This window comes from Pomacea canaliculata, linkage group LG1 (assembly GCF_003073045.1).
Source record: "Pomacea canaliculata isolate SZHN2017 linkage group LG1, ASM307304v1, whole genome shotgun sequence".
NCBI classification, from domain to species: Eukaryota; Metazoa; Mollusca; class Gastropoda; order Architaenioglossa; family Ampullariidae; genus Pomacea; species Pomacea canaliculata.
The window spans coordinates 7,213,688-7,231,917 of record NC_037590.1 but is presented as its reverse complement, the minus strand read 5'-3'; the positions used below and the strand labels follow the sequence as shown (position 1 = coordinate 7,231,917).

Here is an 18,230-nt window from a genome sequence, read left to right as displayed (position 1 = left end):
ACTCAACATATAACTGTAAACCTACTTTTGTACCACCCTGCATATTTAGTTCTTTATAACATTGGGCTTTCCCATTTGATTTCGGGTTAGCCTTGTTGTTCATCGTCGTCGTCACCTCCTCTCGAGGCTCTTTTTCCCACGTAACGCCATTACGTTGGGTTGGAATCTCTTCACCCGCTCATGGTCGTTGCACGTTGTATTTCAGAGCTTCTTGTGAATTCATGCCACACCTAGTGCAATCCCTATACTGAACCTGAACACTCCTAATACTCAGTGACCCAGAATTCAGTAACAATAATTCGACAATAATTACCTGGAAAAATTAGTCTCAATACAGTGTCCTACTGATCTAATTAAATTATAAGTACTAGTGCTATCGCTAACCCCATGACAAAGCTAGAACTAGTGGCTAGGGAACCCAAAATCAGGCAGTCACTGACTGGTAGGTCGACTTCCTGAAAATAGTGGTGACTAGCTAATAATGCGCAGTCGGATGTTGAACTAACTTTTTTTCCTACTATAGAAAAATTAAAATTAATGAATAAACCAAAAGATGAAAATGATAGACGAGAAATGTGGCGTTGGTCGGACTTTACAAGAAAATATATTTTGGGGAAAAATCCAAGCAACAAGCCCCCAATTTGTAACGTTTTTTGAGAAGAGTGCAGTTATGAATGTTTGCGAGCGTGAGTGTTCATCTACATGTAACTACGCTTGCAGAAATCTTCTACATTTTTTCCACATAAAAAGTCCGGCCAACGCTTAACACATTTAATGTTAAAAAAAATGAAATGAGAAAAAATAATGGTTCTGTCTATCGTCTGTAGACAGTCAATAATGTCCCCGGCATTTGACACCCCGCCGATCAGGTAATCCGACACGAGCAGTCAGATGATTCGGTGTTCAGGTGTGCTGTTGGCATGGATGGTCGCCGAACCGACGATCACAGGGTTGTATCCAAGATGGGGAATCGTCGGCACGGACTGTGACCAGAGGTTTCTATCCAAGGCAGCGAGCTATTAACACAGTGGTGCACCCGGCCTGTTATATATCCAAATGAATCCCAAGCAGATTATATCCAAGACGAATTATTTTCAAGAGTATCCAAAGCGGGCGAAACGTTAGCACTGAAGATCACCCAAAATGACGAATTAAAATATTTGAAGTCCAAGACAACACAACTGTGGTTCACAATTTTGTAGGTCAACTTTGTTATGGGTAATTTCACAGAAAAAACATTGGAGCGTCACTAGTCTTCGGTAGAAAAGATGGTGATTCAGCACTGTATCATTAACTTTTATATTGATCTAGCTTCCATGTTATTTTCCACAAGTCTGCCTCCTTTTCTAACGTCTTCTTTCATGCGTCAATACCGGCTGTCGTCATTCTCTCTTATGATGTCAGTTCCTCTGACCTCAGCTGAACTCTGACGTAATACTGCTACAAATTCCTTGGTAGGAGAGGTGTTAGTGTCGGTTATACACGTGGTGCTAAAACTTCGGAGGTCTGTCCTGGTAAACAGATTTCTGCTGAATCCATTGCAGTCTAGGTGTAGATTCTGTACTATCCTTTGGTAGGAGAGGCGTTAGCGTCCATCACACCACTCCGCTCCCTCGAAGATTAAAATCAAATGTCCAAAAGTAAATCTACAATTCTTATTGCGTCGCGATGTGATGTAATATGTAGGATTACGTCACACGTCACGAGGCTTCCCCAGAACGTGCCGCAATTCTACCCATGTTTGAATAAACAAAGTTGGGATTTGAACCGTGAATCGTTACAGTGACCTCAAACCATTTATGAGTTATGACTATGGATTGTGAACAGCTCCATGTAGAATTCACTCCACACTTCCCTTATGGCAGTCACACAGCCAATCGCGTTTTATTTTTCAAACAGTAACAGGCGACGCCATTGAAGTGCGTTACTCTCTTCTGTTGTTGAAAAGAAAATTCCACAGATTCACAAGGTAAGCACTCCCCTGAAAGAGCAGGTCAGCGTCCGCATGTAGGTCTCCAGTAAACCGAGTTTGCAGTCTTTTGAGCGGGAATGCTATTGTCCATCACCATCTTCCACTAACAAGACACGGAAACCATCAGATGTTCCCTGGACGTTTCTCGAACATTTTCGTCGCTTTTCTTCAATCCTCTTTTAACTTAACGAGATCTCATTAGCAAAACAAATGATTCAAACTGCAAATGTCAAATAGAAGCCATCAAGTTATTCCTTTTACACTCAATAAACTTAAAGATTTAGAGAATTAAGTGATTGCTACGGCAGAAGACAGAATTCCTTACCGCCAAGTTGTCGGGATCGCTGAAAGCCGTTAAGATGTCAATGGTAACATTGGGTCCCAACTGCAGTATACCCATCATTAAGTTTCTGAGCTCGCTGTTTCCATGTGCCAGTTCCACTAAACTCTGTCTAAAGCCTGTGTGCAGGAGAAGTAATATCTTCATTCTATTATTTATGGAAAACTAAGACTGAATAATAGCAATAAAAGCAGAAACAAAGCACATTTCTCCACTACACGTGCACTGAATAGGCTGTACACAAACCAAAACAAATAACATAAAGATTTACATGCTCATAGCTAACATCTAAAACACAGACCATGGACAAAAAAGTTGGTAATTGAGTTCTCTACTCTGCCACCGGTACCACCTGTCACCATCACTCATCACCTGTCACCATCAGTCACCACCTATCAATTGTCACTGCAGCTCTTCTTTCCTATCAGCGATCACTCCTGTCAACGCAAGACCGAGGAAAGGTACTAAAAGGAACTACTCGATCCACTACTATCCAAAGGATCCACTACTTCTATCCACCCATCCAGTTCCTGCTTTCTCCCTTTCCCAGAGTCCCATACTTTCATAATCTTGTTTACGCCTGAAAAATTTCCATTGCAGCTGCAGCTTCCTACTAGTCAGCTGCAGCTCCATATCTATTAGCTGCAGCTCCATACCTATCAGCTGTTCCATGATGATGTTGGTAGCATTGAGGACATCTGTCCCGAAGGCCACGTAGTTGGACACAGTCGGCCACACGAATACAGACTGAAGGATGGTCTGTATCTGCACCATGACGTTGTCCAGATATTCTAGTGTCCTACAAGCATCCATTTTCTATATTCAAGGCATTCCACATTCCAGTTAATTTGTCAAGCGTGCAACCATGTAAGGTGCTTTAAATGTGGTTAATTAACATTGTCTTGTATTGGTGTTTTTCTTACAGTTTAAAGATATTATATAGAAGATGGCATTCTATGATATTTTCTTTCTTCATTCATTCATTTATTGTCTCGTTCTTTTCCCTTCCTTCTTCACCTTCTGTAAAATACTTCATGTGAAATACTCAGGCTCTGAAAGTCTCCGAGCTCGTTACAATCATCTATGTCTATACATGACAAAACAGATGATGAAGGAGACAGACTTACACGTTACTGCTCAAGGCGCCAGAGACGAGGCTCCACAAGCTTTTTTGATTTTGCTCATAGACGGAGTTCAACAAGAGAGATACTTCCAACGGCAAGGTGTCGACGCTTATCACGTTGTCTTTGAAGAAGGCTGCCATGCTGCTGACGACCTCTTCCGTTGTGACGTTACCCTTCCCCGATACGAGGTCTGTTATGGTGGAAGCAATTCTCATCCCTTCTTTTATGGCTCTCCAGATTGAGTTGCCAGGGTGGAAGTAGCTGACTATAGGGTCTAAAGAGGTGACGAGACTTTCCAGCCTGTGGATAAATCCCATCATTACTAAACAGTTATTGGTGGACTTGACGACGACGATGATGATTCAAATGCCGACGACGATAATGATAATGATGCTAATACTGCTACAATGAAGGTAGATTCAATGTGGAAGCAATTACAACACATAAATGCTCTTCGGTGTAAGTCTTACTTGGTTTCTGTGGCATCTCACCTACCACCTCATCTGAGGTAATGTTGTTAACTAAATTCATATTTTAAAAATGAAAACACGCAAGCAAACAACCAAAAGACATTATTTAAACTAAGGGCCTTATGAAGTAGGCAAAAGCCGTAACCGCGGGGTTAGGCGCAGTTTTTTGGTTTTTTTTCTTGAAGTCAAATGAAGATGAGGACTGTTTTCCACGAGTGTTTACATCACTGAATTTTAAGAACCCGTCCTTGTCAAAGTTTTGTATTTTTTAATCATTCCGCTTCATGTGTCAGGCCCCAAAACTTTCCCAATCTTGACTAAATCAAACTCTTAAGGTCTTTGCTACTGGGACGAAATCGGTTTCTATTAATTCATGTCAAATGAGGAACAAGGTCTGATATGGTGCTCACGCTGGAAGAGAAGTGCTAGCATCCTTCAGCATGTCGATCCATTTGGGAATCTGGCGGATGATAGCAGGCAGGTTCTCGAGACCAGCTATCAGCCTCAGCAGGTCCTGCACGTTGTCCAGTTTAAAGACGAGGTCAAGCATATCTGCCACGTCGTTCAGCCCCTCGTCTAACGTGTACGGCGCGCCTAGTCTTCTCCTCAACGACTCAAAAAGACTGATCTGCAGAGTGGAGGTTACAGTCACAAAATTAAAGTAATAAATACATTTTTCGTTTTTAACAGAGTTTGCTGGAGAGTATCATGAAAAAGTCATTGTCTTTATGCAAACATTATTCCCTCGCCGGAGAAATTTCTAGATGCGGATAGAGTCGTTACAGAAAGGCAAAGTGAGAGACAATGGGAAAGTCAGGATGAGAAAGAAAGAATGTATAAAAGAAGTAGAGGCGAGATCGAGTGTACATTATGTGTCAATAATGATGATGATCAACACTAGAAAAACTGAAGAAAGGTCACATTAATATATAAAAATGAACAGCAGTAACTAAGGAAATAGTACTTAAAAGATAGAATGATATTTGCACAACAGACGTTTTAAAGAACTAGCAGGGTGCACATTTTTCAAATAAATATTCGAAACAATGCAAGATTCAATTTCCCCAGATCTCATCACTTCGAACGAGTACTCCTCTTCCATTTTTCAAGACCTACGTCTACAAAATTCATAGAAAGAGGTCAAAATCGTGACGTCACGTTTGTACACAGATACCACTAAACAGATGGTCCCCGTTCTCTCAGTGGTTGAGGCCTTCACAATGTAAATATATCCATGTACAAGCCTGACGCCTTTCAGTGCATGATGATGTTTGTAGGTCTGTATTTCGGGAACGGTAGAGGACTCTTCATCCAAATCTGGGGGTATATTTTGTATATCTGGAGGTATATTTGTTTACTCAAACATTAGGAAAAACATGCACCCCGTCCTTTGAGAGCGGAGAAAGTGGAGAGAGTTCGTGTTATACGAAGGGGAAGTAAGAATCTTCAACCCACCAGTCTAACGATCTCCCTGACGTCCAGTTGCTGCAGCAACATCCGGGTAATTTCTGAGATGGACGAGTCGTTGATATCACAGAGCGCGCGAGAAACCGCGGTGACGTCAGTGCCAGGCGGAAAGATGAGAAACTTGCTCAGGCGACTAGGGTCACACGCGACACCCTTCAGGTCCGGATCCTGAACTAGCTGTAGAATCTGCATGTAACAATGTCATCGGTTAGAGCAGGCAGGACCCAAACCACCATCATCGTCATCGTCGTTGTCATGACGTCACCTTCATCAGTATTGTTACTGTCATCTTCTACCCCAAGCGATCTGCAAAACCTAGCGAGGACAAAACCTGTCAGTACAAGAATCCTCCCAAGAGATCCGCGGACTCACCGAAGTCAGGTTGACCTGCGACTTGAGAAAGGCATCAGCTGCCTCCCGAGTGAAGCTGTAGTCTTTCACCAGCATCTCCTTTATTTTCTCCGGGTCCCGGAAGTACCCTTGGATGTGAGTTGCATTTTCTGTGGAAATCATTCATCATTGTTAACTTATTTTAGTCGTTATTTTCTTCTTTATTGTATGAATGAAAGCCAGAAAAACTGTATTGAGGTACTAATGAAAAAAAGTCTTTAAGTGCAGACGGTAAGGTCAGAGGTTGTTTGCGTGCTTGACTGTATATCTATATAAGCATTGTTCACAGCGTTCATCAGCTCTGTCTGTGACGAGAACCACCGCGTGACCTGCTCACTGACCTAGTGACATCAGCAGACTGGTATTGAGGAGAGCACTGAGGGCTGAGATGATTTTGGTGCCTTCACTTGCGGCGTCCAGAGCGTCCAGCGTTTCGTTTGAGGCCAGGTATGGCGACATGTGCCCCAACAGGGCGCTCACTCTGAAATTTAGGAAGAAGTGTTCAAGATAGTATACTCAAGCTAAAGAACATGCGAAGACAAGAGATTTAACATGAACATTGCAACTAAAAAATGCAAAATAATCACTCTTCCTACTATACAAATTATACCACCTCTTCTAACTCTTTTTTTTTAATCACCCTCCCTTCTTTTCTCTCTCTCTGTGTGATGTACGCACTCACCTCAACAATAAAACACACCTGTAATCAATCATTCTATAGAAAGTCCCATCGCTCCTATACTTTGTCCAGAACAATATATATACGCTTTCAAATGGTATGAATGCCATCTGTCAGACAAATCATGTGTGACATATCCGGGAAAGGCATGCATACCTGGCGGCAGTCTGTTGGGCCGAGGTGCGTGATTGTTCCGAGTGGCACTTATTGTCCAGGTTGCACACAAAGGTTTGCACGAAGGGAACAAGTCCAGCACTGGGCATGGCGCGCTCCTGGTACACACCTGCACACAGACAAGCCGCAGAATGTAGCAAACAGGTGGTCATGTCCTGCCTCGCTGACTGACACCTGTGATCATTGATGATCGATATCTACATGATGGAGATGATTTCACAATCACACTTGCAGGTGCGCATGCACGAGAACACACACATCCATGAATAGGTACACGGAGAAGCACATACATAGACATGCAGTTATGATGAGGTATGTGCAGACACAGGTTGCCCGTGCGTGCGCGCGCACACACACACACACACGCACACACAAACGCACACACAAACGCGCACACACAACCGCACGCATCCACACTGATTTCTGCTAAATTCTCGTCCTCATGGTAGAATTATCTCCCCCTTCAACTCTTCCCTCCCACCATCAGCAATCATTGGACTCTGAGATAAGCTGTGACAATGTCCATGGAAACCACACGTACAGGTTGTTTTCTCAGCTGGCGGAATGGCCACCCGGATGACGGCAATAATGACGACGATGAGAATTGGCCATACTACCTCCAGCACCAAAAGACCCTGAAACAGACAGAAAACAACTTTATTTTGTCATCAAACGAAATACTAGTCGTATGACTGCATTCAGTCCTCGCCTGTTACACTATACAGAGGTTACACTGTAATGCCCCATATTTGTACATATACGTGTAATCTGATTTTCTTGTTTTATTGTGTCTTTTTTCTCGAAATATTGGGAATTTAGTTTCTTTGTTTCATGGCGTTCGAGGGTTATAGGTAAAAAGCAACACCTTTGCTTACTCTATGACCCTCGTTAATAAAGATTCGTCATATGTCAGCTAACTAACAATGCGATCGGCACTACAAGTGACACTTTAGACAATCCCAGTGAAAACAAACCCTCATGCACATTCTTCAGGATTTTTTGGGTCGCCAGCACTAAGGTATACTTTACCTGCCGTGAAGTAAAGACATCCAAGATGCGCAACGATTGTGTAACCTGATCTATCTCCTAAAACACTCCACTCCCTTTCGGGTGCTCGGAGCCTAACCTTAACCCTGAACTTACTTGGTGAAGGTGAGGGTGTCTGTCGGGTGGGGACATTGATACAAAGGGACTAGAGGGTACAGTCTTTCACAGGGGAGGAGTAGAATTACCAATGAATTTCATGCAGTTGGGAAGACCTGGTGCAAGTTGCGCAACACTTCTAGGCCTTAAAATATATTTTTATAATTGTTCAAAACATAATTAGAGAACTTCAAACACATTTTAATTGTTTTGAATAAGATAAAACTGTTTTAAACCACAATAAAGCTCAGTTATCAATGTTCATTTTGGAGCAGCCATCTTGGAAAAAAGTAAGAAACTTGTAACTTTCAAATATTTTAACAATCGCATCACTGGAGTAAAATACAGCAAAGAGGAGGAGCCAAGTCTTTTGAATATTCAACGCGCGCGCACGCACACACACACACACTCGTTCCGTTTGGCTCATGTAAACCACACATTAACTGTTCTTTGTACTATCTTGAAACTGCTGCACTGTATATTTTTTTTCGAAACTCAAAGCCAGTAATGAAAGACACCGAGCAATACAAAACCAGGGTTCATGACCTGTAATATTATCGCTTTCTGGAAAGGACTGGTGCCCGCCCTGTAAACTTGCTTACCAAAACCGTGACTGAGAGTGAAGTACAGAGGCGAGTGAGTTGTCGAAGCTATAGAAATTGCACAAATGTATAATTTATTATTTATTACATATTTAATCAAGCAAAAGTGAAGCAAATGACAAACATTGGTATGATCCTGGGTTGTAGGGCTGCATAGGTTTTCCTTTTTATTTTGTCTGCAACGAAGCGAACAGGTTTAAAGCAGGTAAATATTCAAGATTTTTATTTAGCTTTATCTTCGGCTTTTATCAGTGTCACAGTTTTATCAGAGACATTTTTGTCAAAACTGACTCATAGTGTTTACATGTTCTTTAAATTTTACGAACCACGACACGGTGTTTCGGGTCATGTGACACTGTAATGAATACAAGGGCAATGTAGGCCGGTTTCCTCATCCTGTTCCTACAGTTACGAGGATTTTTCCCCGCTTGTCGAGGTCGTTTACCTGCCCACACACTTTGACAACCTTCATAAAAATGAACCTGAACAGGGACAGAATGGCGTCCAGCTTATATGAAGAGCTCGCGACTCAACCCCCAAAAACAAATCCCTGAAAATATGGAAAAAAGTCTCTGAAAATATGGCGAAATATTTCTACTGTAGTCCTTTGTAGCTCTCTTCCCCTTCCCTCGTGTATTATCATATCTATCATATCTATATGTACCATCATGTCCCGTTATTTCAGCTATTTTATTGTAGGTTTTGTAGCTATGTATGCTATATTTTTCTTCACCACCCTAATTCCACAGGACGAGTGGCGAATGCAGTACAATCTACTGGCTTTTTCTTGCGGCACCCTACAGTACCCACCCGTCTTACTCGCATACATAATGTTTTCAATTGTGCACCGCTTCTAGCGACTGAAAAAAATAGCCTCAGTCGTGTCCTGAATATTTGCCAGGCTCCCAGTGTCGTTTGTGCTGTGAATGGTAATCAAATACCTCGGGTACGTTGGGTACCCGTCACGACCTAGATACACTGCTTGCACAGCGTTCGTTCGTGCAGCGATGAATTACCATCCAGAATCTGCCGACTATGTTTTCTACGTTTTATTCACGCCGTTAAAAACTATTGCATTGAACTACTTTTTTATAGTCGAGTCCATGTTTAATACTTCGTAAGTTGGACTTTTGTTGCAGACGTTTGGCCTAGCAGCGGCGTAGGAACCAGGAGGTAAGGGGGAGGGGATCTGCCCCCTCAAAAAAATACTGAGGGGACAAGAATGTGAACGTCGTTCACTGTCAGCATGAAGTTTTCCTCCATCCTCCCAAAGCCGAGCATCCTCCTATCCCACTGCCTAGTTCTTTGTCACATACTTCGCTGGACGCCATCAAACGGTCTGAGCCCGCCTTAGTTGAACTAGTCCCAGACTTAAAAACATCCGAGACCAACAAAAGTGCGATGACCTCACATGAGTTCGCGTAATACAGTGTTGTTGTTGTTGTTGTTGTTGTTGTTGTTGTTGTTGTTGCTTTGTCTAAAATGTAGGATTTAGTGTATAGAGGCTCACTTCCTGCGTATGTCCACTGGCACAACCTGACATTCACATCTTTCTTCCCGTATCATCAGTATCTTCCGACCACTATTTAATTTCGATAGATTTTTTTTTTTAGTATCATGTATTGATTTACATATTTTACCATATTGTCACCATTTGTTGTACATATAAGATTGTGATTGTGTAATGATGTCTTATCTGATGTTATGGCTAAACACTCCCCTGGGCTTCTAGCCAATACAATAAAATGAAAAATGAAAATGAAATGTAAAGGAGTATCGTCTTTAGGGCAAGGTGTATTTGTATTTCAGTCAGGGTGGGTTACGTAGCCCTGCTGTCGGTTATTAACACCCACAGTTCCTCGGTTGAGCAGCGAAGGAACGGATGAGTACTGTCCACCGCCTACGTTCTAGTCTATTTCTCCCGTTTAACAACTCGTCCGACAAGTGTTTGCACAAAAGTTGCACTGCCAACTCGACTGGTGGTCGGCTTATTTGTACTCTTCCTTACTTACTCTTCCTTATTGTACTCTTCCAGTTGACAGGTAAATCCCAGGTTAGCAAACACACAGATTTTGTTTTTGTTTTTTAAATATGAAACTGGTTCCAAAAAAGTGACGTCGTCGACAGTAAGAAGAGGGGAGGAGGAGGATGAAGACAAGAAGAACATGATGCCCATTATAGAAGAAAAACAAGAACAAGAGGAAGAACAACAATAAGGAAAAAACCCACAAGAAAATCCTATCTGAAGTAACCGTCACTTTTGCATCATACACAAAAAGCCCATGTGACAATTCTCAAAGTACACAGGCAGAGCTTCTTTGTGTGAGCAGCAGACCGTGCAGTCATAAGTACCATCTACCTGTGAGCCTTTCAATAGTCACAGTAGTCTTCTAGTTGGATGCCTGGCTGGTATGTGCCTTACTTTGACATTAGGCTCAAACGCGGTAGGGTCTGGTTCGTTTCCACCTCCCAGCAAGACACTTTTACTTCCTATGCTTACCTGTCTACACCGTGCTCGGGTTTGCAAGGCGGAGGCAGAAGACTTCTGCAGTCATGTTGTCAGACAAGAATTTGGCATTTCTTTTACCTCTTCTTGCCATCTTAAATCGTGAATTAATCTGAACCCTTTCTATCAGACTAAAGTTAATGTACACTTAATGGCGACCAACCACGAAATGGTTCATGTGTTCATCGGCGATGTAGGTATCGCTTCGTAATTTGCCACAACACATATCTCTCCATTTCTGAATGTTATCTTGTTCATTATTTCCACCAAAATACTTTGTTTCTTTCAGCGCATTTAAAGAGACTCGAGACTTTATTCTTGTTTCCTTTGGCAAAAGCGTTTTGTCAACCATCTTCAGATATTAAAGCATTGAATTTTCCACCGTGAACCTAGTCCCAGATCATAAGGTTAAGAGGTTAGAACGTCTATTCTTTCTAGATGATAAAGAAAACTGGGATCGACAATGATGGCTAATCATCCTGAACCAGGATCAGATTGGGAATAATCACCAGGACAAAGACACGGCATAATCCTTTCTTTTCAGATAGAAAGTTGCAGAAGTCACAAAAGATGTCGATTCCTTGTCCAGTCTACAGACATACAATGGTTCACAATGCCCGAAGACGATCTACAGGACCTATTCACCCATGGGCCACCTTAATACAATAAGAGAGTAGGATTGCAATCATTAAACAAGATGATAATTAATTAATTGACAAGAAAAATCAAGCGGTGAAGCTATTGTGGTTTCAGCTACAAGCCGCATGAACCCTTGGAAGTGGCTTTTCGCAGCCTGTGTCTGGCAGAAATAATGACAGCCAATACTTATGTCTGTGCTTCTTCCTAAACTTTCCGCCAACTTTGTACTGAGTGTTGGTTGAGCTTTGTGTTCATCTTTGTACACGATCAGAATATAGTTTGGCCTCAAAGATTTCATCCCTCCTCAGGATCTGAAGATCATTCCGATAAACGATGCTTAGACTATCCAGTTAAAAAACGTCCATTTCACTCAAAATGTAATAAAATCTGAATATGCTTGCAGACAAAAACTACGAGATTTTAATTATTAAAATGTGAAGCTGCTATTTCTTATTATTTACCTTTTTTTCAAAAAACTTGTTGCGGGGAGTGTTGAATTTTTATGAACAATAGGAAAGAAACCTAAGTCATAAGTGCTTGATCAGTAACTCAGCAAAGACTTGCTTGCTGACCAGAAAATCTCTTTTTCTACAAATACACTTCAAGTTTGTCAAGGAATATCAATTTTAGAAAATTTGCTACTTATATTAAACGGAGTGAACGCCAGGTTGTATAAACAGTATCAGAGTGCCAGACCACGACTGCCGAAGTAAAGAAATAAATGTTATCATTTATTCACAGAAATAATATGTTAATATTATTGACAGATGTGGATAGCTTGAGACAATTGCAATCTGTAGGTTAGAGACTCACCGGATGACTTTTTCGAAATAGGAGGTTCTTCTTCAGCAGCAAGCCCAGCTGCTGAATGAGACCCATGACTGCTTCTCTCCTCCTCTCGCCCCTCCTGTTTTCTGACTGGGTTTAGCAGACGTGAAGCACTACCTGCACAAACAAGAAGACTAGGATAGACAGTGAATAATTGTGTTTTTCATATTTTTTCATATGATTTTTTTCTTTGAATTTGCAGTGCATGTGAAAGGAGGCTTTGTCTGCTTGTGTTTGGTCAAAGGGCCTCACGTTCCTTGTACATCACTTGGCTGCATACACTCACCTGATTTTATAAAATTTTTATGAAGTAAACATCCTTGATCTTCCCAAAGTTTACTCTGTACACAAATGTTAGCATGGTATGTAAGTTTTTATTCTTTAAAGAAATTCTTTCAAAAAACGTATTTTTTTCTTTCGCGGATAATTTGAATGCCACCAAAACAACACTGCGCTGCTGTTAAAAAAAGTGAAGGTCGTCCTCTAACCTTTTCAGGTCGTTGGGAGGGAGATTCACGGGGCCATCTTTACCTGAGAGGGGTGCCTATCTCCTCTCCCTCGCTGGTTTACCTTTCCCAACCCTCTTATGGGGTCAGGTTTTCATTCCCGCCAGCTGGGTGGACTGGAGGACATTTGCTGCGCTACTCGGGTATCGAACCAGCAAACCTCTCAGATCAGATGTCAGCGTTCTAACCACTCCGCTATCCCCTTCCCCTCAATTCCTGTTATCCCTCGCGCCAATGGCACGAACAAGCGCGCACACATAGACAAACACACAGGCTTTTAAGTTACCGAGTAGCTATGTCTGTTGAATTGACAGGTGAGAAATATGTTTGTAGGACAGTCAAAGAAAAAAGAGGTTAGCTAGCTGTTGAAGAGCACGTAAAAAAAGGCTGACACGGATGGATGAACAAACACGGATACATTGCACTCCTAAACAGAATGCTTACAACTGCGCACAATCCTAAGGCCCTGTGACAACACCTCCATCCGAGGTTTGCTTTTGATGTGAGTTTCCGGTTCCGTTTCGAGACAACCAATGGAACTTGAAGAAGTCTCCGTATAAATAAATACAAACATCCCCGTTGAATTATTTTGAACGGACTTTTCTCCTTCCCATCCTAAGCGAAACGGAGGTCCGGCAAGTCTTGCGGGTGTCGTACTCGCCATCTTCATTCAGCGAACAGACGCACAGACGCCGAATGGCAACCTACATGTAATTCTTTTGATAGTGCCACAGCTGGCTTTTGTATGAATATTCTCACCTAAACATTTTATAAAGAAAGGAAAATTGCTGAGCCGTCGATGGTACAGACGACATCATCGGGGTTTGACATCAAAGACAGGTCACGCCCGGAGTCATTAAGCTGAACTCTGACCTCAAGGGGTACAGCACAGTGTACAAGTTTGGTGAAGGTGAAGATTCTTCAGATGCAATATGTCAGATATTTTGCTGTAAACATGTTGCTCATCTCGATGCATCCGGGACCAAAGAGTAACTGCTTGACAGGTTAATATAAAAAGATATTCACGACATGTTTCATGTTGTAAGATACAGAGCTTGTGTAGTTAGAGACATGCACAAATCCATGGTTTGAAATGTTCTACCCTGAATGGGAAAGGTTGAGCAAATAATCTCTAACTGCTGCCACAAAATTTGCGTTGGTATGGCTTAACCACGTGGATGATCATCTAAATGAAAAGTTTATTTATTTGGTGGACATCAATAACAACCTCTATATAAATAAGCACCTAAATGCAAAATTTAGATGTTAGAATGTAGCCTCTCGGTCACCAGACAATCGTCTGTATCTACCAGCAAGAAGGTTGATAAATTACTGAATGTTAGTTTAGAAACATTTTCTGTTTCTATCAGGCCACTCAAAACAATAACGAAAAGTTAGCAGTAACATTGATTGGTAATACTGTAAATGAACAATAAAGTGTGAAAAACAATTTATAAATATTTAGTTTTCAAATTACATAATCGGCAACAGAAGAAAAGGAAAAAGAATGAAACAGGGAGAGAAGGAGACGAAACTGGTCCAGATTTTAATTTTATATCCTACAAAACATTTTGTACACTGAATTGTACAAGATATATAAAACAAGTTTGTGCTAGTGATAAAAATGCTTACTCATAGAAATAACGACAGCCGATGATGCTGAAGACGAAGAGACAATGAAGACATCTAGAATATTTATTGCAAATAAGTTGCTACAAAACTTTAACCGCGTCACTGTTTATCTGTCGTCATCAGTCTCGGCGTCACTGTACTCCTTCCTCTCCTCTAGAGCTAATCACGTGATAATGTCAACAGTTTGTTACATGTTCCCATGTCGAGAGAACATGTCGAAAAGCATTATTTTATCAAATCGCAAAGGGCGTGTCTCCTTCATCTTGAGACCTGAGGGCAGGACTGCACACGATGGCGGCCATCATGCAGCGTACTTAACCCTTACGTAATATTATTAAGTCTGTCCTACGACTAATGACAGTAGATTTCACCGTCGTCCTCATAGTCTTTCTTTGCCAGCAGAACAGTTCCTGGGGATCTGTGCCAGAAGACAGTGGATGTAACGCAATGATGGCATTAAGTGCTTGTGAATTGATAATCGAGAGAGATATCTAGAGTCCCACCTACCACAGTCTCCATTTTCCCAATCTTCTTTCGCTCCAAGAAAAAACAAAACAAACAAACAAAAACAAACAAACAAACAAACAAAACCGATACCCCTTACGGTGTGTTTCTTCAATCATATTCGTCTTCCCCGCTGCTTTCATCACCACTACTATTACTACTACGACTACTATTGGTGTAGTCGGTTACACCTCTCCCATCCTCTGTTTTTAAAAGCTGCATTCTGCTTAAGTTTGTGTGTTTGGCACCGTCAAGCGACTTATCACAAGAGACGAGTCACGTTCTCGGTTTTTATATCTTTATTTTACATTATTAATTTCGCTGTTTGATACTGATTTGCATCTTCCACTTCTTCTGCTCTTTGAACCTAGTCAGTTATCCCCATCTCTCTGTCACCGAACACCACTATGGAATAGTTTTGGTCGATGTTAGACAAGCAAAGGGTGTTTGTAGTTCGCATCTAGGGTAGAGCTATGTCGAACAACAGCTGTTTCATTTTTTTTTTCTCTCGTGCAGTTGGCATCTTTGTAACGTGAGTCCCAGTCACAAAGCTCTCAAATCAATGTTTGTGCCCACCAGCAGCAGCCCTCAGTTCATCAGATGCACACTTCACACCTTCGGGCGACATTTCCAGAAGGTAAGTCAGCACTACCTTCAGCTATTACCTCCCCTACCTTCAACACGCCAGACACGTTTTGTCCTCAGGTTGCGAAACTTTAGTCCCCACCTCCTCAAAAACTTACTTGTAAACAGAATTAATTATTCCTACTATGTGACTGTTTGCTATAAATCACAATGTGCTTTATTTTCCTCTGTGGTCAGAGATTTTCGTACGAATATTTAGCAAGTCTGATGACGTCTCTAAGTATTTCACACTTAAGTAAATTCTTGGATTGAATATATTAAGTTTTATAGGCTGTGTGTGTGTGTACGAGAGAGAGAGAGAGAGCTGTTTTGCTTTGGGTTAGTGTGTGTGTGAGAGAGAGAGAGGGGGCAGACAGTCAGGTTGCGTTTTACTTGTTAGTCTTTTATGGACAAAAATATTTTCACCTGTTGCCTCTTTGTCAGAGAAGTGAAATAAAGCAATGCATTGTTTTTTTATTTAAAAAATACTGTTCTGATCGGTCTTCGATAAACACATTCTTAACCAGCAAAATAAGGATGGAAGATTTGGCAAAGATTTGATGAAGCAATCGCAAAAACACTTTAAAACTTTGCGAAATATTCGTCCATATTGCTGGCTAGGAAAAGATCCTTTAACCATAGTTTTTCCCAGATGTTAGTGTGCGTGTGATTTAACGTGGGGTGACAATGTTAGAGAGAGAGCAAGAGGGGGAGGAGAGAGAGAGTATTTATGTTTACTCTGTGGTGGAAATAAGGTGACGACAAACCTTCAAAACTATGAGCATCTCGTCTGTCATCTCCCAGAGGTATGCAGGGAAATGTTTTTAACCGCCGAGTTTGGAATTTTACATTTCAACAGTGGGTTGGATCAAACAGAAAGTTCAGAACTGCAGCGAGACACAGTATCTCTGTACTTTCGTAATGATGAGGCTTTGGGGCGAGTCAGCAGTAGCTACTAAAAGGTCGGTCCTTCTCACCCCGAGTCCCTCATATCATACCTACCGTGAGGTGGGGTGCATGTGGGATGGGGACAGGTGTGTGGGGGAAAAAAACTTTCTTGCAGACGATAGGTTGAACATACAGATAGACAATTCTATCCAAATAGAGTTAAAAATAGTAAAATTTTAAAAGAATAAAATCAAATTAACAGATACAATTTTCTGAGATCTGGAAATGGCGAAGATGTGTTGTATAAAAATGACAGAATTCGTATGCTTGAAATTTTTTGAGTGTGTTGGGAATAGTTTGAATAGCCTGCAAGTCGAACAGACATCTACCAGACAATTCTCAATCATATTATTCATAGCTTCTAATTTTTCGTCCGAATTATGTAAATGCATACCAATATACAAGCACACACCTGAGAGTTGCACGTTATGTTACCTGCAGGCCTGCTCGGAGAATCGATCACACCCTGCTGCTGTGTCCCTTACTCGATCACCGACCACTTTTTCCTCTCAAGAAGTCAAACAAAATCAATCCACAAAAATCAGAACGCAGCAAGAAAACCACACGACACAGCTTATCCCCATGCCATTTAGTGAACGTCTGCCAAGCACGTCCGATTGCGAAATACCGTGTCGGCCTGTCGGCTTGCCTGGCGAGCCACTCACGGGACGTCTCCACGGTGAGCACGCGGCAGGAAAAGGGAGCAAACGTCCGGTTGTCGAATAAGCTGTTCCCTACTGGCCCTTGGGTCTGTACCGGAACTGACTCCTGCTCGCAAGCATAGTATTTACAGAATAAATGATAGACCTCTCTCCACACTGCACACGCCTTCCCCGGTGACCTCAGGTCGCGGTGCATGCGCTCTCACGAGTTGGCGACAGCGACGACTGTCAAGCATGGTCTAGGTGCGTGCAAGGTTGGCTCGCTTGAATGATGCCATCAGGTTTCATTGCCTTGCAGTGGGTGGGGTGGGGACGGTACGCCCCTTGACCTGCCAGATAATGCACGCACAAACTAAAGCTACATCATTTCCGAGCTAAGAGGGATCAAGAGAATATTTAAAAATTATTATTGGTGAAACGTCAGAACCGGCGATGATGAACACAATTCCGCGAAACTTATCCTCTGCATCTATGTGCGTGCGTGCGTGCGCATCCTTATATTTGTATGGCTGCTGATATTTGGTAGAACTGTTAACAAAACGAAACTTTAGAGTGTAAATTCACTGTAAAGTCCAACTCAGCATGAAACGATGAAATTGCGCAAGAAATATTGCTCGCTGAAAGCTGGACTTTCTCTTCGTGTAGCACCTATCAGCTCTGAAATATTATACTTATTAGAATGAAAGAAAACTTTTCTTTCTTTTCGCATTGGTTTGGTGACTGAAAAAACTTACAAGATTATTTATTCCAGTATATAAAACACATTTTGTTCAATAATTTTCATTTGTTTGCAGTTTTATGTTCTTGAGCGTTGAAACCGTTATGTCAAAGTGTATTACTTATTTTAAACTTTTTTGGCAGGAGCGAAGTGTTGATTACTTTCTTGGAGAAACGAATATAGTTAAGAAGACAATAACGGAGTGCATGTGTGTATGTGGGATGGTAAGGGTGAAGGGTTAATAGGACTCTATAAAACTCATCGCAAGATTCTGTTTCCCTAAATTTTTGAGACTTCCCCCT

General features: G+C 41.7%; 1 protein-coding gene across 3 annotated transcripts in view; it reads right to left on the bottom strand.

Annotated features, from left to right (window-relative positions):
* Nucleotides 1–17,386, bottom strand: part of LOC112557451 — an 89,213-nt gene extending 71,827 nt beyond the window's left edge. Inside the window, exons 1-11 of one of the 3 annotated variants that reach the window (XM_025227440.1) lie at nt 16,961–17,386; nt 12,320–12,451; nt 7,158–7,251; nt 6,599–6,725; nt 6,105–6,244; nt 5,746–5,873; nt 5,362–5,559; nt 4,317–4,534; nt 3,440–3,736; nt 2,969–3,111; nt 2,298–2,431 (exon numbers count right to left, since the gene is read on the bottom strand). In XM_025227440.1, the coding sequence (XP_025083225.1) occupies nt 2,298–2,431; nt 2,969–3,111; nt 3,440–3,736; nt 4,317–4,534; nt 5,362–5,559; nt 5,746–5,873; nt 6,105–6,244; nt 6,599–6,725; nt 7,158–7,251; nt 12,320–12,385 (1,545 nt within the window). In that variant the 5' untranslated portion in view covers nt 12,386–12,451; nt 16,961–17,386. Of the gene's footprint in view, nt 1–2,297; nt 2,432–2,968; nt 3,112–3,439; nt 3,737–4,316; nt 4,535–5,361; nt 5,560–5,745; nt 5,874–6,104; nt 6,245–6,598; nt 6,726–7,157; nt 7,252–12,319; nt 12,452–14,472; nt 14,565–16,960 lie in introns of those variants that run through there. The other 2 variants (XM_025227358.1, XM_025227524.1) reach the window with 2 other exon arrangements.
* Between the last annotated feature and the right edge of the window lie 844 nt (nt 17,387–18,230).